Source organism: Phyllopteryx taeniolatus, chromosome 15 (genome assembly GCF_024500385.1).
Source record: "Phyllopteryx taeniolatus isolate TA_2022b chromosome 15, UOR_Ptae_1.2, whole genome shotgun sequence".
Lineage (NCBI taxonomy): Eukaryota > Metazoa > Chordata > Actinopteri > Syngnathiformes > Syngnathidae > Phyllopteryx > Phyllopteryx taeniolatus.
In genome coordinates, this window is record NC_084516.1 from 7223268 (window position 1) to 7250234 (window position 26967).

At 40.3% G+C, this 26967-nt stretch overlaps 1 protein-coding gene across 1 annotated transcript; it reads left to right on the forward strand.

Moving 5' to 3' along the window:
• Positions 1–25862, forward strand: ntrk2b (neurotrophic tyrosine kinase, receptor, type 2b). Its single transcript, XM_061798971.1, has 18 exons — positions 1–207; positions 1110–1184; positions 4452–4523; positions 5766–5834; positions 7652–7803; positions 7945–8081; positions 9899–10031; positions 12899–13204; positions 13291–13308; positions 13412–13420; positions 13981–14015; positions 14151–14250; positions 15534–15722; positions 16748–16878; positions 16967–17136; positions 18480–18723; positions 19269–19427; positions 21577–25862. Exons 1-18 carry the CDS (start codon positions 17–19, stop codon positions 21760–21762), a joined length of 2376 nt encoding a protein of 791 aa, XP_061654955.1. The 5' UTR covers positions 1–16; the 3' UTR covers positions 21763–25862.
• Positions 25863–26967: the final 1105 nt, after the last annotated feature.

Here is a 26967-nt window from a genome sequence, read left to right on the forward strand (position 1 = left end):
TTTGTGTAAATTTGCGATGGACTGGCATGGCACGGCTCGTCTCGGATTCCTCCTGCTCGCGCTGCGCGGACTGCGGGGGTTCAGCGCCGCCTGCCCCGCCGCCTGCACCTGCACGGTGGCGCGGATCGCGTGCGTCGACGGAGCGGCGCCGAGCATAGAGGATTTCCCGATGCTCACGCTGGACGACACGGAAAACATCACCGACATGTAAGTGCGTGCGTGGCAACCTGACGATGATGATGAGATGTTAAAAGGATGAAGGTGATCATGTAACTACGCATTCCCCCAGACCTCCTAATACAGCATCATCACACACATCAGAACAGTCAAATTGTGTTCTGTGTGTGTGTGCACGCGCGCGCGTTTCTACGTGTCACTAACTGCGCGTGCGTGATGCTCGTGCACGTTTATTTGGATTTGCACAGCATTCCATGAAACACACGCACACACTATAAAGGGGCGTCAATGTGACCCCCCCAGCCCCCACTACCAATGGGATTGTTGACATGATTGCACACATGTACGTTAAGTGTGTAGAAGCCAGGCATGGCAAATACACATGGTCACAACACATGATCTGATTTAAAAAAAACAACAAAAAAAACATCATTTTTACCCCAAAATATCAGCTCAAAAAATGTTAATAGTATTAGTTAGTCGAGCTTATTTGTTTGGGTTCCTTCACTATTTTATTTTTTTTTTTACCCTTAGGAAATACAAATAGAATTTTGATTAGCAGGCAACATTTTAGGTCACATTGTTATATTCCGGCAGCACGTTGATCTAGTGGTTAGGACAGCTGCCTTACAGTTCTGACATTCAGGTTTCGAATCTCAAGTTTGTATGGTTTCCCCCGTGCTTGCGTGGCTTTTCTTCAGGTCCTCCGCCTTCCTTCCACATTCCAAGGCAAATTGAAGACTGTGAATATCTGTTTGAATGCTTGTTTGTCTGTCCTGTGATTGACTGGCGACAAGTCCAGGGTTGTACCCCGCTTCTCACCCAAAAGTCAGCTAGGATGGGCTGCAGTTCACCCACGCATATACTATACTGTACGTACAAACAAAAAACGTGACATCCATAACACTTTGTTATCGTGTGTTCCCTGACAGATTCATCGCAAATCAAAACAGGTTGTTTGAGCTCAACGACAACAGTCTGAGGCACTACATAAACCTCCGGAACCTGTAAGTATGGCATGTGTATTTCGTAGTATAAGCGCTGTTTCCGAGAACCGCTTCACATCTCTGTTGCATGGAGTCGACCTGGTATTCCAATTCAGGATGATTGGACAACAAAAATGCTTTAAGATGTTGCTTTCCTGTGAAAAAAAGAATATATATATTTTGTTGTACAACCCCAATACCAATGAAGTTGGGACGTTCTGTTAAACATAAATAAAAACAGAATACAATGATTTGCAAATCATGTTCGACCTATATTTAATTGAATACACTACAAAGACAAGATATTTAATGTTCAAACTGATAAACTTTTTTGTTTTTAGCAAATAATCATTAACTTAGAATTTTATGGCTGCAACACGTTCCAAAAAAGCTGGGACAAGGTCATGTTTACCACTGTGTTACATCACCTTTTCTTTTAACAACATTCAATAAACATTTGGGAACTGAGGACACTAATGGTTGAAGCTTTGTAGGTGGAATTCTTTCCCATTCTTGCTTTATGTACAGTTTCAGCTGTTCAACAGTCCGAGGTCTCCGTTGTCGTATTTTACGCTTCATAATGCGCCACACATTTTGAATGGGAGACAGGTCTGGACTGCAGGCAGGCCAGTCTAGTACCCGCACTATTTTACTACGAAGCCACGCTGTTGTAACACGTGCAGAATGTGGTTTGGCATCGTCTTGCTGAAATAAGCAGGGGCATCCATGAAAAAAACGTTGCTTGGATGGCAGCGTATGTTTCTCCAAAACCTGTATGTACCTTTCACCATTAATGGTGCCTTCTCAGATATGTAAGTTACCCATGCCATTGGCATTAACACAGGCCCATACCATCACAGATGCTGGCTTTTGAATTTTGCGTCCATAACAGTCCGGATGGTTCTTTTCCTCTTTGGCCCGGAGGACACGACGTCCACAATTTCCAAAAACAATTTGAAATGTGGACTCGTCGGACAACAGCACACTTTTCCACTTTGCATCAGTCCATCTTAGATGCGCTCGGGCCCAGAGAAGCCGGCGGCGTTTCTGGGTGTTGTTGATAAATGGCTTTTGCTTTGCATAGTAGAGTTTCAAGTTGCACTTACGGATGTAGCGCCGAACTGTATTTACTAACATTGGTTTTCTGAAGTGTTCCTGAGCCCATGTGGTGATATCCTTTACACATTGATGAGGTTTTTTGATGCAGTGGCGCCTGAGGGATCGAAGGTCACAGGCATTCAATGTTGGTTTTCGGCTTTGCCGCTTACATGCAGTGATTTCTCCAGATTCTTTGAACCTTTTGAGGATATTATGGACCGTAGATGATGAAATCCCTAAATTCCTTGCACTTGTACGTTGAGGAACATTGTCCTTAAACTCTTCGACCATTTTCTCACGCACCTTTTCACAAAGAGGTGGACCTCGCCCCATCTTTGCTTGTGAATGACTGAGCAATTCAGGAAAGCTTCTTTTATACCCAATCATGGCACCCACCTGTTCCCAATTAGCCTGTTCACCTGTGGGATGTTCCAAACAGGTTTTTGATGAGCATTCCTCAACTTTCTCAGTCTTTTTTTGCCACCTGTCCAGCCATAAAAAGTTAATGATTATTTGCTAAAAACAACAACGTTGATCAGTTTGAACATTAAATATCTTGTCTTTGTAGTGTATTCAATTAAATATAGGTTGAACATGATTTGCAAATGATTGTATTCTGTTTTTATTTATGTTTAACAGAACGTCCCAACTTCATTGGAATTGGGGTTGTACTACAAGCAGTTTCTGAAATCTGCTTCACATCGGTGTTGCATGGAGTCGACCAACTCCTGACAGCTGTGAACAGTTATTCAAACCCAGGATGACTGGACTACATTGGACAATTTCTAAAAACAACATTATAAATAAATAATTGTTTGATTATTGTACCTGCTTCGCAGCTGTGTTGCATGGCATCTGAAAACTGGGAGTCCAACCCAGGGTAACTGGGTTACAAAAATGCTACTCACAGAACTAATAGTTGTAGTGTAAGCGTTGTTTCTGAGAACTGCTTCACATCGGTTTTGCATGAAGTTGACCAACCACGGGCACCTGCAAACTGCTATTCCAACAACTATACGGAATTGCAGTTTTAAAAAACTCAAGCAAAAGAATCATAACAGGTATTTGATCCTTTAAAATGCTTCACTGCTGTTTTGCATGGAGAAACCCTGCTATTCCAACCCAGGACGATTGAGGTACAAAAAAAAGCTTCAAGAATTTGTTTTCATGTGAATCGCCAAACTCATGTATTTGTAATGTAAGTGCTGGAGTCTCCCTGGGGTTCCAAACCAAGACAAGTAGCATAAGCACTTTTTCTGATAGGTGCATCACATCTGTGTTGCATGGAGTTGACCACCCACTGGCACCTGTGTGCTGCTATTCCAACTCAAGATGACTGAACTAGACTCCACAATGTTAAAAAAAAAAAAAAAAAAACTCAAGTGAAAAAAAACAAACATTGGACTATTTTAACTCCTTGACATCTGTGTTGCATGTCACCTGCAATCTGTTGTTCCAAACCAGGACAATAGTGGTACAAAATATTTGAAGACCTTGCTTTCCTGTGAATCTTTGAACTAATATTTTGTCACAGTACAAGCGCTGTTTATGAAAACTGCTTCAGGTCTGTGTTGGATAGAGTTGATCAACCGCTGACATTCCAACGCGGGATGACTAGACTACCTTCCAAAATTAAAAAAACAAAACAAAAAAAGGCATTTCACATCTGCTTTACATGGAGTCGAACTTATATTCCAACCCAGGACGATTGGTCTGTAAAATATTAAGCGAAATCATTCTGTCATACCCCGCTAGTTTATTGCTAACATACGTTTGTATAATGGAAAATCCCATTCACACGCAGCGATAGTTGCGGTTTTACAACCTTTAAGCAACGGATAACACAAATGGTGGAAAAACACTTAGACTAATAATTAACCAATACTCACAGGCATATATTCTTTATTCTCTATGAAAAATGACTAATAATACAGAAATTTATTGAGTAGTAGTAAAAGAAGTAAATTCTTCTTCATTTGTGTCTGCATGGCTGTATACTGCCTCCCAGTGGCCAAGGCGTGCACACCAGAAGGATCAACACACTGAATTGGATTGCAGCATAAAATCATGATGCACAAATTCTTTAATGTTTTAAATTCCATTGAATTATGTGTTATGCGTAAAGTGTTATTTTTCAGTGGCACTATCTCCTTGCTGGCCTCACCTGATCAAAGCTCTCATTTCCTACAGAACGGTGACCAGGACCAGACTGACGTCGATATCCCCGGATGCCTTTTACAACAATACAAGACTACAATATGTGTAAGGATGTGTTAGTACAATAAGTGCTGTTTTTGAGAACCTCTGTGTCGCATGGAGTCGACCTCGGATTCCAACCTAATATGATTAGCCTGAACTTTAGTAACTTTCATTCCATTTCAAGGCCACATATGCATGCATTTTGTTTTCACCATTAGATACCGTTCCCGTGTGTTTGAATAACAACCATCAAAAGACGCCAGGGGTCAACAATTGTAGGACACTTTCCACACTATTTCTCCTATTGCTGAAATTAGCCTGTTTTGAGGTCTCCTGCAAGCGAGGCAGCCCTCATCCTCCCCTGGAAACGGCAGAGCTCATTGTGTGTGTGTGTGTGTGTGTGGGGGGGGGGGGGGGGGGGGGGGGAGCAAATTATATCCTATTTATTATCCTAAAACTACTATTTCTACTTCAATTACTTTTACTACTCTTTTTTTTAACTACTATTTCTACTACTAACAATACTATTTCTACAAGTCATACAAGTAGTACTTCTACCACAACTACTACTATTTCTATCACAACAACCTGCAAAACTATTTCTACTACTAGCACAACTACGACTAGTAAACTCCTGACATTACTACTACTTCGACTACAGTACTTCTACCACAACTACTTCTATCACTAATATTACCACTTCTGCCATAACTACTTCCAGCGTTACTACTACTAATTCTACTACTACAACTATCACTACTTCTACTTCAATGTCGACTACCTACAATACAATTTATATTACTACTAGTACTTGTACCACAACTACTACAGCTTCTATCACTAGTACTTCATGTATTGCTTCTACTATGCATACCACTACTTCTAGCAGTAGTACTTCTACCACTACTACTTCTACTACCTAAAATACAATTTATATTACTACTAGTACTTCTCCTACAGCTACTACTACTTCAATCAATACTACTTCTTCTACTATTGCTACTATTTCCACAACCAACAATTTCTTCTACTACTACAACTTCTACTACGACTACCACTACAATGAGAACTCCTTCTACTAATAATACATTTTTCTTGTTATGCCCGTTCGACAGCTAAATAGGTAGATACTTTACTACTACTTCTACCACTACTACTTCTAAGTTCTCCTTCTACTCGATCTACTACTAATAATACATTTGGTTGTTGACAGACAAACCGATAAAAAGATTCTTAATATAATTTGCTTCATACGAGTGGCCTACTAAATGTTTGTTTTGTTCTGTTTTGTTTTTTCTCTTTTAGGAATTTGCAAGACAACAACCTGTCGACGCTGTCATGGAGGACCTTTCAGAACTATAACATCTCTTATCCGTAAGCTCCACTCTTCTTCTTTGCATCTCATCAAACTCAGGCTAAACCACAAAAGGCTAAAACGAGCTCCTACAAAGGTTGTCTCTCAGTAGAGATGTATCACTTCAACACGCTTTCTTGACACAGGTGTACTACTTTCCTATTAGGCACGGCTTAGGTGCTATGTTGTGGCATCCTCGGGCATTTCAGAAAAGATCACACAAAAAAATCCAAAGCAAATAGCTGGAAAGACGTTCCACAGAAAAAAACATGAATAGGTAAATTTGGGAATAGTGAACTCAGAATATGCGGGATGATACTGTACAATGAATTGGGTTAAGCACGTGGGTTACATTCCAGACCCACATGCAATAGGTAAAAATCTGCAATATAGAGACCATGCATTAGCGGTTCGGCACCTGCGGATTTACCTATTCGCGCATTCTCCCCAGCACCCCCTTTCATGGCAATTATAATGGCCGTCAATCGTTTGCAGATTTTTACTATTCACAGTCGGGTCCTGTCCCTATCCTCCGCGAATAGTGGGGGTCCACTGTAACACTTTGTCCATTTCTCCTTAGGCAAGGTCATGCACACATGAACAGGCATTTATCATCTGCCTCATGCAACTGGGGTCCCCCACCAGACATTTTGCTCTGCCCCACAGCAAAGTAATATAATACCAGAGAGAGAGAAAAGATCAAGGCCAACTTTGTTCCCCTCACACTAAAACAAAAGAATATATGAGGTTATAGTTCACATGTACAACCCATATTCCAATGAAGTTAGGATGTTGTGTTAAACATAAATAAAAACAGAATACAATGATTTGCAAATCATGTTCCACCTATATTTAATTGAATACACTACAAAGACAAGATATTTAATGTTCAAACTGACAAACCTTATTGTTGTTAGCAAATAATCATTAACTTAGAATTTTATGGCTGCAACACGTTCCAAAAAAGCTGGGACAGGTGGCAAAAAAGACTGAGAAAGTAGAGGAATGCTCATCAAACACCTGTTTGGAACATCCCACAGGTGAACAGGCTAATTGGGAACAGGTGGGTGCCATGATTGGGTATAAAAGAAGCTTTCCTGAATTGCTCAGTCATTCACAAGCAAAGATGGGGCGAGGTTCACCTCTTTGTGAAAAAGTGCGTGAGGAAATAGTCGAAGAGTTTAAGGACAATGTTCCTCAACGTACAATTGCAAGGAATTTAGGGATTTCATCATCTACGGTCCATAATGTCATCAAAAGGTTCAGAGAATCTGGAGAAATCACTGCTTGTAAGCGGCAAGGCCGAAAACCAACATTGAATGCCCGTGACCTTCGATCCCTCAGGCGGCACCTCATCAAAAACCGACATCAATGTGTAAAGGATATGTCTTTACAAAGCTTCAACCATTAGTGTCCTCAGTTCCCAAACGTTTATTGAATGTTGTAAAAAGAAAAGGTGATGTAACACAGTGGTAAACATGACCCTGTGCCAGCTTTTTTGGAATATGTTGCAGCCATAAAATTCAAAGTTAATGATTATTTGCTAAAAACAATCAAGTTGATCAGTTTGAACATTAAATATCTTGTCTGTAGTGTATTCAAATATAGGTTGAACATGATATGCAAATCATTGTATTCTGTTTTTATTTATGTTTAACACAACGTCCCAACTTCATTGGAATTGGTGTTGTAATACATATTATAAGAACAAAGGCATACAGTAGTTTTTTAATATACGCTCCATACTGACTTATTTTGTGAACACTCACGTTACGACTCGCCAACCTCAGTTTGAGAACCAGTGATTTAACTAGCGTGGTGCATCTTTTTCTTTCAGGCTCCTCCTGTCCGGAAACCCTTTGGACTGCATCTGCGAAAACCTCTGGATCAAACTGAGGAGCCAGGAGGAACCCGACAGCCAAGATCTGCAATGCAAGGACGAGCAAGGAGCAACAAAAGCCTTCGCCACGCTGACTCCGCCCGACTGCGGTAACGTGAAGCCGTGTTAAAATAAGCAACGGGGCATAAGCTTCCTGAAAGTCTGGAGAGCGATCGATGGGGGGTTTAGAATTTCCCTCCTGCCCCTACCTCTCGTTCGGCAACTTAAGACCGTCTCCTTGTGTCCCGCAGTGGTTCCTCAAGTAGAGGTCACCCCCACGTTGGTGACCGAGATGCAGGGCGGCGATGTCGAAGCGTTGTGTAGCGCTTCAGGCTCGCCGCCTCCAGAGATCCTGTGGAACCTGGACATGATTTTCTCGCACTACGAGGTGAGTCAGTCTAATCGAATAAGCCAACGAGCTCCAATGAGGCTTCGCATCCATTTGTGGAGGCTGAAGTTAGGTTTTAGGTTTCATTCTCCAGGGTTTACAGTATAGTCCTGCGTGGGTCTAATTTTTCAAGATTCGGCTTCGACCCGCCGATATTCAACACCGTATCAACCACAAAAATTAGATCAAGGAACCCACCTGAAACCCACTGAAGCTTTTAGTGATTAAAAATAATACTTATATCTACAAAGCTTTGAATGGATATATTTCGCAGTTTGAGGGGTGCACCACCTTTTGGCTGCCTTAAAAGATTTGCGAAATTGAGGTAAAATTAACATAGCTATATGCTAAATGTCATTTCTTTAGATGTTCTGGCGAGTTGCTTTGAAAGGGAGAGGGGTGTGCCAACACTCTCGGGGTGTTGAAGGTGGCGCACTTCTTAAAAAGCTTTCGAAAATCAAGTTATACGCTAAACAGCGATTGTTTGGATAGGGAGGCGGGTTGTGGGGCATTTTTTTTTTTTGCCGCGGATGGTGGTGTGCAACTCAGCTGAGGTTTTCAACGGGCATCAAATCAACATGGCTGAGTTGGTTTGACAGGGATAGGGGTGCGTCAACTCTGTTGGGGTGTTGAGGGGGTGCATTGTTTATAAGGTTTGGAAAAGGCTGGTGATGGTGGTGATGTAGCTATATGATAAATGGGTGTTATCTTTTTTTTTTTTTTTTTATGGACCAACGGGGGGCTGGGGAGAGGCTCTGCATGAGACAGACTGCAACCTACTGACATAAATACTCATTATGGCATCAAACAGCGTACAAATCCACAAGTAAAAATAGTCCAGGTTAATTTTCCCTATTTAAAAATGGGGCCTTTGTTAAACAAGCTGTTATGAGTGTTTTTTTAACACACACACATCTGACATGAATTCATCATCGCGACATGCTAAAAAAGCTTTGTTTTGATTTTTTGGGACTGATAGAGTGACTCGATTAGGTGTGCACCAATTCTACCAGGGTACTGAAGTCGAAAGAGTTAGCATTTCAGCTGAGCCTAAGGCGCAAGGGTGAATTACCACTTGAAGCTAACTGGTATCTTTTTGTTTGTTATTTTCTAACAGGGCGGCCCGGTGGCCTGACTGGTTAGAGCGTCAGCCTCACAGTTCTGGGGAGCCGGGTTCAATCCCCGGCCCCGCCTGTGTGGAGTTTGCATGTTCTCCCCGTGCCTGCATGGGTTTTCTCTGGGCACTCCGGTTTCCTCCCACATCCCAAAAACATGCATTAATTGGAGACTCTAAATTGCCCGTAGGCATGACTGTGAGTGCGAATGGTTGTTTGTTTCTATGTGCCCTGTGATTGGCTGGCAACCAGTTCAGGGTGTACCCCGCCACCTGCCCGATGACAGCTGGGATAGGCTCCAGCACACCCGCGACCCGAGTGAGGAGAAGCGGCTCAGAAAATGGATGGATGGATGGATGGATATTTACTAACAGACCCCGCAATCGCATTAGTCACCATGCTGTAATATGAGTACAGATCGACCCGCATGAAGATGTAGAGCAACGCTAATGCCACTATTTCATCTTAAAGAGGGAAATCGAGAGAGTTAGCCAAGCCACAGTCACTGTATTACAGCTTGAGGCTAACTCATTTGAGTTGTTGCTTACTAATGAAAACTGGTATAGCGGGTTTGGTCATGTGACATTCCCCATAGGCTATAGCTTAGTATGGGTTTAGGCTAATTGGTATGTTTTTGGTAGTTGTTTACTGGTTGGTGAACAGTGGGATAGCGTTAGCCACCATACAATGCTATGTGTCCAGATTGACCCCATGGAAACGGCGAGCAGGATAACCTTAACCGACCTCTCTCCCGAGGACAACGGGCAGGTGATCACATGCACTGCTGAGAACATGGTGGGTCAGACGGAGGCCACCCTGCAGCTCAACATCCACTGTAAGCACACATTAGCACACTAGCATATTCCGCTTCACAAATGTTGCTGTTTTGTTTCCAAGTGGAAGCAGCAGAAGCACAAGTCACTTTGTTTTCATTGCTGCCACCGCTGATCTTATTGACTTGTTGGTGTGATTTCCTGTCCATAACTCTTCCTCCTGTGAAGCTTTGCCGTCCTCTGCTTCCACGTGTCTCCTCTCCCATCGTTTACTGTGAGGATGTTTGTCGCCATGCTCAGTAATTAAGCTGCTGGTAGTTGATACTAATCTTTGTCTCTATAGACATTTTCACCAATACGTCACACCTACTTCCGGGTGGCAATAGCTCCAATGGAACCACTAGAACAAACAAACAATTCTGTAATTTGACCAGGGCAGAGCAATTGAAAAAACAGGGTAAATAGCTTGAGTGATTATTTTAGCCTTCTTCTTGAATGTGTGACGTGTTAGTCCAAAAGAAGATGTTACGTGAGGTAAATTGCTTTTAAGGGTGACTGAACGGCAGCTGTAGTTTATATTTCAACAAGTAAGTTAATTAAAAAATAGAGTTGTGGAAACGCAGACATATTTAACATGATCAGTGGGTTACTGGCTAAATAATTGACTTTTCTGTTGCTCGGATTAATGGCACAGACGTGCTCTTTTGGCGGTGAAATGAATAGCTGATTGTAGAGCTACCGCCAGCAAGCAGGCTAAAACATTAAAAAGAACCCAACCAAACATTTTACACATACCAGAGAGAAAATGCCTTCCACAAAACACAATGATGAAGATTCGATTCCCAGTCTGGCCCTTTGAAGTGGCTACTTCACCTCAAGGCACTCTTACAAGTCGTACAAATATTTACAACATCCACTCGAATTAGCTTCCTCATCCAGATTCCAGTGAATGAATAGAGCGTGTTTAAGAAAATGGAAAAACATTTTTTGGGGGGGGGGGGTATAGGGCAGTGCGAGCCCAAACACAAAAAGATAGAAGCAAAATATATTTGTTATCGTTCCCAGTTCAGGTCTGTTGTCGGCCCTTGAGTTCTGCCACCCAGAAGTACATATTGTTTACAAACATTATGAAAAGGTCTACACTCAATAACAAAAACTGTTCTAATCTGGTGCCAATGTTCGTCTCTGTACTCAGTAACCCAAAACATAGCCACCATCAGCTAATGCTAATATCTGTCTCCATACTTGCAACACTGTTAGCCAGTGCTGATGTCTTCGCCTTAAAAACCATACCACTATCAACTAATGCTAATGTTTGTCTCCATCTTCAATAACACACCAACAACATAGGCACTGTTAGCAAGTGCTAATGGTTTAATATACTGTAATTTCAACCTAATTTACAGCACTACCCTTAAAATTGAATGATCAGAATCATCTTTATTTGCCAAGTATCTCAAAAACACATTTGTCTCCGGTAGTTGTAGCCGCTCTAGTACGACAACAGACAGCCATTTGACAGAAAATACTTTTGAGACATAAAAACACAGTACGGAGAGTCACTGAGCAATGAAAGGTTATCGGTAATGTGGGAATGACGATACAATTTTATTATTTTTAGACAATTGTGCAAATGATGCAGTCCTCTAGCAATTTAAAGTGACTAGTAGTGCGACAATCTGGAACAGTGTCAATTGTGCAAATGGTGCAGATACTTCTCAAGCACATAAGTGGTCAGTATTGGTCAACAACAGATATGCAAATAGTGCAGTGGCGAGACTACTACAGTGAGTGCACGAATAATATATAATTGGGCCGACAGAGATATGACAACAATCTCAAGACAAAATTGGCAGCATGTTACGATGGAATTGTAAGCTAACTGTTTAAGAAGTTAATGGTAAGAGGGAAGAAGCTGTTAGAATGTCTGCTAGTTTTAGTTTGCATTTACAGATTACTTTTATTTGCAAGTGCACGTGTCCATGCACATGCAGCAAACACTCTCCATAACTTCCACTAACAACCCAGGCTAAACTTAACTCGTCCATGACATACAAAGCTTATTTCTTAATCAAGCTGTATCACTCCAACGCAATTTCTTGACAGCTATTGCTATACTGTATAGATAGGGATTTTGTGGCATATTAGGGTGTTACAGAAAAAGCACAAAAATATAGAAATAGGTCAGTTTTTCAGTGGATAGCTAGGGATAGGTTTCACAGAGAAAAAAAGCAAATGGGTGTATTTGCGAGGAGCGAACTGCGTGTAGGCGGGGGCAACACTTAACTATGATCCCAAAACAGTTTAATATCATTTCTAACTCATCTTACAAAATTGCTCTTGAAAGTAATTGGTTTATAGATGATTTGAATTAGGGGAGGGAAAAAACAACAAAAACAGAAGTGCGTGCATACATCCAGCAAAGACTCTCGGTAACAACCCAGGCTAACCTTGGTTCCTCTTTGCCATACAGCTATTCCGATTTAGACAGGGCTTGGGCAGCATTTTAGCGTGTTACAGAAAGTGCACAAAAAAAAAGAAAAAAACCTGAAAAGGTGAGTTTTTCAGCAAATAGCTAAGCATAGACTCCACAGAAAAAAACGCAAAGTTAAATTTGTGAATAGCAAACTGATAATAGGCGGAGTTTTACTGTATCTCCAATTATTTGCTTGTTCGTCTAGCCATTATCACAGGATAGTTTAGACTATTGTGATACTATCATGCCAGCCCCACTTGGAAACGCCCCCAAAAGGGACGCTATGTCAGTCTCCATTGCAGCTGTATTGTTTGTCTCCATACTTGACACCCCTGAAACAACATGTCCTCTCTCAGTCTTTCAATGTTGTTTTTCCTCCGGACCACTCCTCCCTCCCCGGTCGTTGACTTGCCAACCACTCCCCACCCCCCGTGCGACCACTCGTCCCGTCAGTCGCCCCCACCATCCAGCAGCTGTTGGAACCGGAGCAGGGCCACCACTGGTGCATCCCCTTCAGCATGACGGGCAACCCCAAGCCAGAGCTGCAGTGGTACTTTGAGAACGTGACGCTGGAGGAGCAGGACTACATCCGGACCATGATCCACCAGTCCACCAAGAGCGAGTACCACGGCTGCCTGCAGCTGGTCAACCCCACGCACATTCACAATGGCGTCTACCGCCTGGTGGCGAAGAACCGATACGGCCGTGACGAGAAGATGGTGGCAGCGCAGTTCATCGACCCACCCTACGACCATACAGGTGCGCCCACGATTCCCTCTTTTTTCTTCTTTGACTTCTCCTGTGCCACTCCATTGGTAACATGAATTTTGTCATTCCTCCTGTAGAAGATCCTTTCTACTACTGTAAGTGACCACGCCGGCTGCATATTCATAGTACCGTATGAGCATTTTCAATTAACGATGTCGTATCCGTCACTTTTTCTGCTGCCTGTCTTCATCTGTCCAGACACTACTGGTAGGACATGTTTTTCTTTTCTTTTTTTTCTTTTTTTACTTCAAACAGTGGTTCTCAAACATTTTATATTAAGTACCACCTAAAGAAATACTGACCTCTCCAAGTGCTACCATAATGACCATTTATTAATAACCAAAATACATACTGTATATTACATATTTAATGTAAGTGCAAAATGGAGTTCTAGTTTTTGGTTGTTATTGACCACTTTCTTTTTCCTTTTTTATTATTTCAAATTTTTCATACACTTTTTAAACATGCAAAACATTCAGATTTCTTTTACATTTACCGTACTTTCTATTTTTACGTTTTTTAAATTTTATTTTGAGCATTATTTCTAATAAATAAATGACTATGTTTAGGTTTGAACGTAATGAGTAATTTCACCAAAATGATTCATTAATTAGCTTCAATTAATTTTTTTAGATTTAAGTAACAAATTGAGTGACATTGACAACAAAAGGCAGAGCCATAACAAAGTTTACATTCACACACCAATGAAAAATATATGATATTATGCAACTTTTAATGACTCACGATGGAATTCTGCTCCCTTCCAGACTCGCCGCTTCCGCCAATGGATGACAGCATTGCTGTAAGTGAGAAACAAACCATATAAAATATCCTAAAACAACAACAACATTAATTTCCCCCTGCAGGCCATCAGGGTAGTTCTGTCCAAAGGCCATTGCCTGTTATATTTGTATGTTTTTTTGTTTTTTTTTTGCAGGTTTACGTGGTGGTGGGAATCGCCGGCGTGGCTTTGATGGGCTGCGTTCTTATGGTGATCATTCTCAAATACGGAAGGAACTCCAAGTTTGGAATTAAAGGTGAGCTCGTCTTCCCAGATCACCGTCGACGTTGCGTATTTAATTCACTTGATGTAAGGCTTACAGTTATTAATACTTAAAAAAAAAAAAAAAAAAAGATCAGTTGTGCTTTCTTTATTTTTCTCAAGCGTCTACACCTTGCCATAATACCCACTATTATGTTATACATCCATCCATCCATTTTCTAAGCCGCTTATCTTTACAAGGGTCGCGGCCTGAACATAAACAAACAACAATCCGCACTCACATTCACACTTACAGGCAATTTAGAGACTTCAATTAACCTAGCATGCATGTTTTGGGGGTGTGGGAGGAAACCAGAGTGCCCGGAGAAAACCCACACAGGCACGGGGAGAACATGCAAACTCCACACAGGCAGGGCCGGGGATTGAACCCCGATCCTCAGAACTGTGAGGCAGACGCTCTTAACCAGTCACCCACCGTGCCGCCCTATTCTTTTATATGGCTTTAAATTGTTAATACAGTTGTGTAAAACAGTATTTTATTATTTTTTTTTTACTTTTTCTTTATTTTAATTTGTTTTCTTTATCATTTTCTGAAGCTATATTTTGTGGGTGACTATTTCAATTGAACGATTTTTGACATTTAATATATCATTCACATTACGTTTTAAAAAAATATTTTTTATTAGTTTAATGACTTGTTCTTTTGTGTTTGTGATGATTTTGTCTAAATAAATGTGAAATTGACCTAAACTATTTTAGACATGTTAAATGTTAACATTATTTTGTAGATGAATTCCTCTTGTGGTTTTTAAATACATTTTATAAATTGTTCTTGTATGTGTGGGATAATTTTTATCAAATCAATTCCTCTCTTTTGAATTATTTACTTAATTTATGTCTGCGTGTGTATGTACGTACGTATTTCCATTAAATACATGAAAAATTCATCCCACACCTTTTTAGGAAGATACAATAATATCTATTTTGTGTTGTTATAGATCACACTCTTCTCTTACTTTTTAAATTTAGTTTTTGGGACACTTTTTTCATTTTTAAAATAATGTGGGAACATGTTGGGTAGAGTATAATACGATATAATATTTAAATAATATTGTATTTAAAATGATTGTTCTAAAGAAAAATGCTAATCTGCTAATGGATTGGTGCATAGAAAGCATTGCTCTAATGTGACAATGTACAGTACTGTAGAGACATTTGTTTTATACAGTATGTAGTTAGTTACAATGTAATTACAGTGTAAACAGCTCACCCAGTTTATTTGTACACACACCTTCCTCTTGGTCCTCGTGTCGCCAGGCTCCTCGTCGGTCATCAGCAACGACGACGACTCGGCCAGCCCCCTCCACCACGTCTCCAACGGCAACAACACGCCATCATCCTCCGAGATGGCGCCCGACGCCGTCATCATCGGGATGACCAAGATCCCCGTCATCGAGAACCCGCAGTACTTCGGCAACACAGGCAGCATGTTGAAACCAGACACGTGTGAGTTACTGCCCATTCCGGTCATCAGCTACCTGGTGGGGATGGACGCCGGAAGCAGGGGGCTACAAAAAATAATGGAAGTAAATACTCGACAGCAGTGGTTCTCAAAGTTTTAAGAGCGCCACGTAAAAATACTTAACTCTCCAAGTACCACCATCATAATCAACATTAAAATACAGTAGCAGAGTTGGCCTAACGATTAATTGAAAACTAGACAAAGGTTTTATTCCTAAAAAGTATATTATACAATTTTTAGCCACTGTAACATTATATACAGTTTGAACATTAACATTTCACATAAATGTGGGGAAAAACAGAAAAAAAACTTTCCTAAAATAATGATTCATTTAAAATATATTGGACATACGGTATTAGTAAAATTTAATTGTACTTGAATGTTTAAAAAAAAACTGTTTTTTAAAACTAAATGCAACTGAATTGAACTTAACTTAAATCCAACTGAAAAGTACCTAGGTCGTGACATGTTGGTAAAAATAATATATAAAAATAAAAAAATAAATAAATTAAAAAATTATATATATATATATATATATATATATAATATATTTATATTATATATCAAAACGGCTAATATTACTGCAGTTTACTGAGTCACTTAGTTTTGAAGCTCTTCTTCGTTTGTCAAGACTGTATTATACTGCCCCCAGGTGGCCAAGTCGCGCAGATCAGAAGGAGTCGCAATCAATTAATCATGATGCACAAATTGTTTATTTCTTTACATTCTAAAATGTTCCTAAATGTTATTACTATGTTTCATAGGATACAATATTTGAGTGTTATTTTTCCTTCTAAAAAAGGAATGTGTTGAGTTAAACAAGACAAGACGCTGCTGTAAAATGCCTTTTATTTAATAAAAATGTAAAAACTAAAATTACAATGACAGAGAAACAGAAACTAATCATCAACCAAATATTTATATTAATGAGGAAAATGGATGGATGAACATTAAATAGGCTAAAAAGGTGTAGGTAAAACAATATTCCCAAAATATTACTTGCCCGCAGTCGTGCAGCATATCAAGAGACACAACATCGTGCTGAAGCGCGAGCTGGGCGAGGGCGCCTTCGGCAAGGTCTTCCTGGCCGAGTGCTACAACCTGACACCCGACCACGACAAGATCCACGTGGCCGTCAAGGTACGTACGTGAGGCGTCTCGGTGTATCAGTCGATAATCGATGCACGGGGAGTCTTTGAAGGATTCCTGGTCGCGTGTGTGTCGACAGACCCTGAAGGAGGCCAGCGAGAGCGGGCGTGCCGACTTCTACCGGGAGGCGGAGCTGCTCACCAACCTGCAGCACGAGCACATCGTCACCTTCTACGGCGTGTGCGTGGACAGCGACCCCCTCATCATGGTCTTTGAGTACATGAAGCATGGAGACCTCAACAAGTTCCTCAGGAAAGAGTGCATTGTTGCCATACTGTATGCCCAAAATTAACTTTTCCCACAATTCCACATTTACCATGAAAGAAAATCCCATTGAATTGAGTGGAGCAATAGAATAAATTCACCATTTCTCAACCTGTTCAACTCATTCCGAAAGCAGTAAATCTTTTCCAGCCTCCCCACCAAAAAACTAAATGTATAACTAAATGTTTATTTTTTTATTTTTTATTTTTTTTCCTCACTTGGGTTGCGGTCTGCTGGAGCCTATCCCAGCTATCTTCAGGCGGGAGGCTGGGTACACCCTGAACCGGTCGTCAGCCAATCGCAGGGCACATAGAAACAAACAACCATTCGCACTCACATTCACTCCTACGGGCAATTTAGAGTCTTCAATCAACCTACCACGCACATTTTTGGGATGTGGGAGGAAACCAGAGTGCCCGGAGAAAACCCACCCAGCCACGGGGAGAACATCCAAACTCCACACAGGCGGGGCCAGGATTTGAACCCCAGTCCCCAGAACTGTGAGGCAGATGTGCTAACCAGTTGCCCAACATGCCGGCCACTTGCTAGTCAAAAAAATCAGTCAGATGACAGCATATATCTCGAAAAAGTCGGGTCACTTGTATCTCAAGGCACCCCTATATTTCCAACATTCCCAGAATTCCCAACTGTCCCATTCCATAATTCCCCATTTTCCAGAAGAAAGATCCTCAAACCTCAAATTGACCAGTTCTCAACCAATGGAAATCATTCCAGCGTCAAAATGTTCACCTCATTCAGGACATGCTGGGAACTATTTTTCATGTGTCCCCATAAGTCTGCATTTTCCAGAAACAATACAATTCAAATGGAGAAATCTAAAAAAAACAAAAAACATTTTGCAACCAATTGAAATAATTCAAACGTTCTTAATATTTTTGATTGTTCATTTTTCCTTTTCCTTTATTTATTTTATTTTAGCTTTTTGTCCTTATTTTAATTATATAACCCTGCACCATTTTAGGCATGTTGATATTAATATTATTATTATTAGTAGTAGTAGTAGTAGTAGGATTTTGGGTGTTCATTATTTTCTTTTTTTCTTTTAAAAATATGAGTTTTTGTCATTATAATTTGATAAATGTGACATTCTTCATTTACTCTAGTTCTTCCTGAACTGTTTTAGGCATGCCAAATATTATTTTAATGGTTGATGACTTTCTCAATTCTTGTATTTGTTGTTGATTACCTCATAACCTTTTGAGTGTTTAGAAATAAATATGTGGTTCTTGCACGTTTAGGCATATCGTGAATATACATATTTTTGTTGATGACTAACTTACCATCAACGTTCGTTGTATGGAACCGTGCAGGTCCCACGGTCCGGACGCGGTGCTTATGGCGGACGGGCAGCACAGCATCCTGGTGGAGCTGACGCAGTCGCAGATGCTGCACATCGCGCAGCAGATCGCAGCCGGGATGGTCTACCTGGCGTCGCAGCACTTTGTGCACAGAGACCTGGCCACCAGGAACTGCCTGGTGGGCGAGAACCTGCTGGTCAAGATCGGAGACTTTGGGATGTCCAGAGACGTCTACAGCACTGACTACTACAGAGTCAGTACATTTATATTCTCACCGCACATTTTAATTTTGATTCCATTTAAATGCAAATGACATGATCTGCATATATGGACCAGTTTCCATGGTAATGAGGGCCAAAAGTACAAAATTGAGCAGATTCTTATTTTTGGGGGGTATTATAAAGACTTGCTCATAGGGAGTTAAAGGAGGTGGTGACTGTAAAGCCATGAAGGAATTAAACTACTTTTAGATCAGCTTCTACTATATAGGACAGTGTTTCCAACCCTTTATTGAGCCAAAGCATATAGTTTACATTAGAAACATCTCACGGCACATCACCAAACAAAAATGTCACAAAAAGTCAACAGTAAATCCCCACATAGTGGTGCATTCACCAATTTACAGATTTGTCTTGGGGGGTGGGGGGTGGTGACTACCCTCCGTTTCTACCCTCCGTTTCCAGCCCGCCACTGCAGTTTACAGACATAATATACATCAAACATAGACGAAACCATAAAAATAATGTGAACAATTTAAAGATATTTTCTTACTTGCGTGTGTTTGTGGTGTTTGCGCAGGTGGGCGGCCACACGATGCTGCCCATCCGCTGGATGCCCCCGGAGAGCATCATGTACCGACGCTTCACCACCGAGAGCGACGTGTGGAGCCTGGGCGTGGTCCTCTGGGAGATCTTCACCTACGGCAAGCAGCCCTGGTACCAGCTCTCCAACAACGAGGTCAGTCCCGTCCTCTTAACCTCATCTTTTGCAAACTACCAAGTTGCCTGCAAACTTACAAAACGTTAGAAGAAATACCGTCACTTTTTTCCACTTTTGTTAAAGACATGTTTTATCTAATTTTTCCATGTGAATCACAATGTACAGTAATGCCTTGAGCGACCCGACTTACGATTTTTTCAAGATGCGAGCCATCACTCGCGGCTGATTTTTTTGCTTTGACTTGCGAGAGCATACGTTAGACATGAGCGCTGTATGAAAAAATATTTCAATGCGTGCCATCCATCCATCCATCCATTTTTTACACCGCTTATCCTCACTAGGGTCACGCGTATGCTGGAGCCTATCCCAGCTAACGGCGGGCACATATAAACAAACAACCAGTTGCACTCACATTCACACCTACGGGCAATTTAGAGTCTTCAATCAACCTCCCACACATGTTTTTGGGATGTGTGAGGAAACCGGAGTGCCCGGAGAAAACCCACCCAGGCACGGGGAGAACATGCAAACTCCACACAGGCGGGGCCGGCATTTGAACCCCAGTCCCCAGAACTGTGAGGCAGATGTGCTAACCAGTCGTCCACCATGGCAATTTTGGAATGTACCCTTCTGAAATTTGATCTAACTTTTTTTAGACCTTGAAAAAGACCATTTGGTGGATGACCCAAAATAGGGCTAGCCTTATAATAATGATAATTATTATTATTATTATTAGGCTAGCCTAATTTTCTATTATATCTGTTACCTGGGCAGCACGGTGTTCGACTGGATAGAGCGTCTGCCTCACTGTTCTGAGGACCGGGGTTCAATCCCCGACCCTACCTGTGTGGAGTTTGCATGTTCTAACCGTGCCTGCGTGGGTTTTCTCCGGGCACTCCGGTTTCCTCCCACATCCCAAAAACATGCATTGTAGGTTAATTGACAACTCTAAATTGCCCGTAGTTCAGGGTGTACCCCGCCTCCTGCCCGATGATAGCTGGGATAGGCTCCAGCGCGCCCGTGACCCTAGTGAGGAGAAGCGGCTCAGAAAATGGATGGATGGATCTGTTATATATATATATATGTATTTATACAATACATTATAAAAGTCTGGTTTATTGCCAGAAAAGCGCAGACCTTTCGTGACAGTATGACTACAATATGAGTATTTCATCTCAGAGGAAAGGAATATTAAAAACATTTTGGCTTGTCTCTAGGTCTATCAAAGAAGAAATAAATTGTTTATAAGGTCACCTTTTGATTTGAGTAATAGACAACACTGTTGGAAATGTAGTATATACAGTATAACAACCACACAAAAAAGAAACAAAGACAAACAAAATGTTGTTGTTTTTTTACAGTCTTCATCTATTGAAAAGCAGACATTTGCAAACAGTGTTTCATAAGGTGTCCTGTCATAAACGAGCATTTAACTAGATTTAGCACAAGTAGTTATGGCGATGAAAGCGACCTGATAGTGCTAGCGTTTTTTTTTAGACTGAAAATAAGCATACACACTGCTAAAGCTCAAAATCTCATCACCTTGTTTTTAGACAAATTTCACTTGTTTCAAGCAAATTTGTACTTGAAATAAGTACACAAAAGGTTTTCCAGGGAGTAGGTTATTTATTTATACTCCACTGGCAATTAATGTGGCGGGCATGTTTGGAACGTCGATGTTCCCTTCAAAGGCAATGCATGGACATTGAAAATAAGTCATAACTTCCTCATTTCTTAACCGATTTTCAAGAGGTTTACTTTTTTTTGTCAATGCCAAAGCGTGTGCTATGGCCACAGAACATGTTTTCTAAAAAAATTTAAAAAAATAAAATAAACAAATTAAACGCGTCTCTCAAGGCAACACTGAAATTGTTACCTCTCGTCGTCTTGTCGTCTTTCATGAAGCAGCACACACTTTTGTTACATTAGCATATTTTCCCTTTTTGAGGGAAGCAATCCCCGTACCTCACAATCCAAAATGCAAAATGAAGGTGGCCTACAAAGTTAAAAAAAAAAACTTTTGCTAAAAGTTTTGCAGCTCACCCCAGATTCCCAAATTGAATAACCTACGGTAGAAAGTGATCTGCTTGTGAACTTTTTAAAACTTTTTGTAAGAGGAACTTCTTTTGTTCTTGCCATTTGAGTTACAACTAAATGTTGACGGCAGGTTATCGAGTGCATCACGCAGGGCCGTGTGCTCCAGCGGCCGCGCACCTGCCCCAAGGAGGTTTACGACCTGATGCTGGGCTGCTGGCAGAGGGAGCCTTACATGAGGCTCAACATCAAGGAGATCCACGCCATGCTCCAGAGCCTCGCCAAGGCTTCCCCCGTCTACCTGGACATACTGGGCTGAGGCGATTGCTACTACGCCCTGCTGTACAGTACGTGTGTGTGTGTGTGTGTGCCAGGGGGATGGCGTCTGGCCGTGTAAAGTTCATAGAGTTAAAAGAGGTGCTGATAATCCTCTGCGTGTAAATGTCCCCTGTAAATGTTAACCGTCGTCAATGCATTGAGAAAAAGCCTTAAATTCGCGAGTCATTTCTGCTTTACATATTCCCTCGCTGTGCGTACAGTAGCAGGCAGGTTTCAACAGGGGGGGGCCACGATCCATTGTTGGTCATTGTTGAATACGTCCCAACACTCTTGAGACTAAATGCGATTTTGTCTTCATGCATATTTACCACGTGTGCACAAAGGGAAACTTACACGTAAATAGACTGGGCTTTCTCCTCATTGTTCATTGTTGTCATATTCTTTTTTTTTTTTTTTTTTTTTAACAAATGTTTCATTTTATTTTAAATATTTAAGACAGAAAGCTTTTTTTAAATAATATACAGAGCCCACGCTATGATATATGACAAATACATTTGAATTTAAATCCTACAAAGTTATAGTAATATATTTAAAGATGTTTTTTTTAAACAAAGGCTTAATTTGACGTGAACATTTTCAGACTGACTTTTTTCATATTTAAAACAGTCTACACAGCCCAAGCATTTAAATACAACAAATACAGTTAATATAAAATCCTACAAAAAAATGGGAATATATTACAAGACTTAAAAAATGTTTTTTATTTTTTATTTAATCATATTGCTTATATATAATTCTACAATTCAATCTTATTAGTCCTTTTTGTTTGTTATTTTTACACAAAGTAAAGTCTGTGATTGTGGTTATATTTATATCCATAGAGTATATATAATTATTGTGTATTTATTATTAATTGATTTTTATCCTCATTATTATTATTTATCATTCTAATCTTATATACGGGCATACACTTTATAGCACAACATATCTGGTAGATTAAAATGGAGCCCACACACCTCGGTAAGGACCATTGAAAAATATATTTAAATATAATATAAAACCAAATAATATACTGATACAGTATTATATATGATTATGTATATAATGATCATTCTGTCAAAATTGGAAAAGGTTACCAAAGCCACTCCTTTATATACATATATTTTTTTAAACCCTGTTTAGTGCACTGAACCATATTTTAAACTTAAGTTAAAATGGACCCCATGCACCACGAATTAAATATAATTAGATAGTATACTGATGTACAGTATATGTGCTATAAATTCAATGATACATCTTAAAAGTGTGGAGAAACTTACCAAAGGTAAAAAAAAAAAACAATAATAATTGTCATGTACTCCACACTGTTTTGAAGTTTAAAATGAATAAAATCTTTCAATGCGTGCCATCCATCCATCCATTTTTTACACTCCTTAGCCACACTAGGGTCACGGGTATGCTGGAGCCTATCCTAGCTAACTTGCGGGCGACAGGCGGGGTACACCCTGAACTGGTCGCCAGCCAATTGCAAGGCACATGGAAACTAACAACCATTCGCACTCACATTCATACCTTCGGACAATTTAGAGTCTTCAATTAACCTACCGTGCATGTTTTTGGGATGCGGGAGGAAACCAGAGTACCAGGAGAAAACCCACGCAGGCACAGGGAGAACATGCAAGCTCCACACAGGCGAGGCCGGATTTGAACCAGAGTCCTCAGAACTGTGAGGCGGATGTGCTAACCACTCGTCCGCCTTGCCGCTCAATGCGTGCCCATTGATAAAAAAAATGTACATATACTAAACCCCCTCTATTTAAGCAAGGAGATTATTTATTTAGCGTTACTTTCTCAGCATCCTTTTCCCCATCAATGTCATATTTTCTGTAAATATGTTTCCACAGACTAGCCATACATATACGACGACCGTGTGGTGTTTTCAATGTTGTCAGGAGTGCTTTGAGCAATTGTATTATTTAATGTACTTAAAAAGCACACAGATGTTGAGAGTCTGAGCTGTGTCTCTTCCCCCTCCCCAAAAAAAAAACAAAAAAACAAGCACACAGCTTATTTTATATTTTTACAGATTTCATTTTTTAATCCACCAGCAGCATCATCTTTTTTTTTTTAAGTCGATCTATGTTGTACAGGTGATAAGAAGAGGAGTGCGAATTATTGAAAAGAATCCTAAAAAAGTATTATTGTTTATGAAATATCTGACCCTTTTTTGGTTAGAATATCAAAGCAATTATGCGTTAATGTTGTCCTGGCATGTCCTGAAAGCACTTACAGCTAGCTGAGCGTCCGGTCGGACTGCTCTGAAGTCATCCCAGTTTTTATCACATCGTGGGATTGCTTTGATATACTGCAATGAATTATCTAACGTTCTGGTCGTTCATATTGTCTGCATTTCCAACAAAGGCATCTCCTGTCCGAAGGGATGGGGATTGCAGAATAACTCACGATACGGTATTGACAACAGTAACATCTTGATACAGAAATGATCGGATAATCAATAAACTGGGTTGGGGGCGCGGAAACATGGAGGATTGTCATGATGTGGTCTTGAGATATTGTGCCAGTTATAATTATGCAATAATCGAGAAAAAAAAAAACACGCAATTGCACATATTGGAATTTCTAGGCACAGGAATCCAATGACGACTCGCGATTCGGTATTATTGCAAAATTTTGCCAATGATAATTGAAAAAAAAAGAAAAGAAATTGATATCAGAGAAACTTCTGATACCTTATTTGACGATTTATATTTTCCAAATTAGAAAATATCATGATATTGAAAAACTGTACCTAATTTGCTGTAATTTCAAGGAACGAGAATTGCGTAGTAACTAATCGTGGTATCATGACATTATTGATGACAAAATTGTACGATGCCCCTGAATCGCAATGTTTTGCAAACAATAGCGTAATGTGTAGAAGTCACAGAAAATTGCAATACAGTGTTATTATTGACTTTATTCCAACAACAACAATAATATCACAATACAGAGATAATTGATTTATTAGGATAAAAAACATAGCAATTGTACATAGTTGGCTGTCATTTCTAGGCATGGTAAACACGGTAACTAATCGCGGTATCGTTATATTATTATTGGCAAAGTATTACAATAATCTATATATTGAATGTTTGCCAACAGTAATCCTAATCGTGATAGCTGATCTTGGGGCGGAAAACACAATTATACACATTTGGACATAATTTCTATATATGCTGTTGCTGGATGGCTACTGTGCCGTATCGCGATATTTTCATGTTTTAAACGAAAACAGAACGCAGCCAGACTACGTTACATTCTTTGTTTTTTGAAGTTATGTTAGGTAGGTAGGCACTAAAATACAAAAATATTACGGAATCATCTTTATTTGTTGTTTTTGACGTGTCTGCGGTAGATAATAAACTGGCCGCTGTACAGTTGGGATATTTGCGTATACGACTCGTAGGCTGCGTTACAAACTAGTATACTCCAGCAGGTATCACATGTTCTGGGGCCACTGGCAATACATACTCCATGTAAGTACCATTTGGATTTTCTTTGTGCTCGTAGGAAAAATTATCCAGGTCCTTTGAAGTTATTTTTCACTCATAATTTCAGGGGTGAAGAGAAGTTTGTTTTAATAAATGATTTTTTTTTTTTTAAAGGCCTCTGACTGACTGTAGCCTCTCGAGATCCTCTTTCAGATGAATAACTGTGACTTTGCATCATGAATAGTATATTATTTTGAATGTAATCCAGAAGGCCGGGGACCTCTTTTGAATGTAATCTGTCATGTGGGATTAGGGGGTAGTAATAATTGTTTTTGTAAATATGTGGTAAAAGGGACAAAAATCACATTTTCATTAATGTGCAGATTAATTTTACTTATTGTGCAAATACAAAGACTGTGTGTGTGTGTGTGTGTGTGTGTGTGCGCGCGCGTGTCTTAGAGATGATGTGTGTGCGTTTCTACGTACACTCGGATGCAAGACTGTGTGTGTGAGTCAGATTTAACTTCGCTTTAATCTATCAATCAATCAATCAATCAAATGCTTTGTGCATCACGTGAGTAGCTTAACCACAATTAATGGAGATGTTCCTTGTGATACTGTGTATTTAATAAAGGTGGTATGTCCTACACTACGTGCACGCATCATTTTTACATAGGTGCCACTAATTCAAGGTCTTTGACACAAGCCTGAAAACGAAGCACAGGGAGAGCGTGACTACACAAGTCTGAAAATGCACAAAGGGAGAGGGTGACTGCAGTGTCCAACACAAAAGCTTGAAAAACAGGCGAAGAGGTTGTGTGAAAGCAGTGTGCTACAAAAAAGCCTGAAAAAGAAGTGGAGCGCATGACTACACAAAATCCTGAAAAAAGAGCACAGAGAGCATGACTACACAGAAGGCTGAAAAAGAAGAAGACAGAGAGTGTGACGCCCCCCACCCCCAAAAAAAGCCTGAAGAAACATTGAATGTGTGACACCAGTGCGCTACAAAAAGGCCTGAAAAGGAGGCACATAGGGATAGTGAGACATCACAAAAGTCTGAAAAGAAACACACAGGGGGAGCGTAACATCACAATTGTCTGAAAAAGTATCACAAAGGACGTGTGTGACAGCATTGTGCAACATAAAAGCCTGAAAAAAAACTCTGAGATTGTGAGATGACATTAGCCTGAAAAAGAATTACAGAGGAAATGTGTGACAGTAGTGTGTTACACAGAACCTTGAAAAAGAAACATAGAGGGAAAGCATGACAACAGTATTTTACAAAAAAAAGTGCCAAAGAGAATATGTGAGCGCGTGACATCCCAAAAGCCTGAAAAATAAGCACACAGGGACAATGTGACATTACAAAAGCATGGAAAAAGAACTACACAGGAAGAGACTGAAAACAAAAAGAGCCTGAAAAAGCAGCACAGCGTGACAGCCTGGCAAAGTGTGGCAGCAATGTGCACCATAAAAGCTGGAAAATATAGCTCACACAGAGATGGTGACATGAGTGTCTGTATAAAAGACTGAAATAGAAGTTCAGGGGGTGACAACTGTAATCTTAAAAAAAAAAAAAAAAACGCTGGAAAAGAAGCACAGATTGTTTTCCACTTACGTACTATCAACAAACTTCAAAACTGGTTGATGGTCTCCTCCACAGGATGATTGACACATTTTACTGACATAAAAAATAATGTTTCGACAAAGGCAATCTGTGGTCACCATTTTGTTTCTAACAATAACTAGTGAGG

Coding starts and splice junctions, on each gene's coding strand:
- ntrk2b (XM_061798971.1), top strand. CDS start 17: ATGGACTGGCATGGCACGGCTCGTCTCGGATTCCTCCTGCTCGCGCTG. Junction 7,804..7,944: donor GCTGACTCCGCCCGACTGCG/GTAACGTGAAGC, acceptor TGTGTCCCGCAG/TGGTTCCTCAAGTAGAGGTC. Junction 14,016..14,150: donor CAATGGATGACAGCATTGCT/GTAAGTGAGAAA, acceptor TTTTTTTTGCAG/GTTTACGTGGTGGTGGGAAT.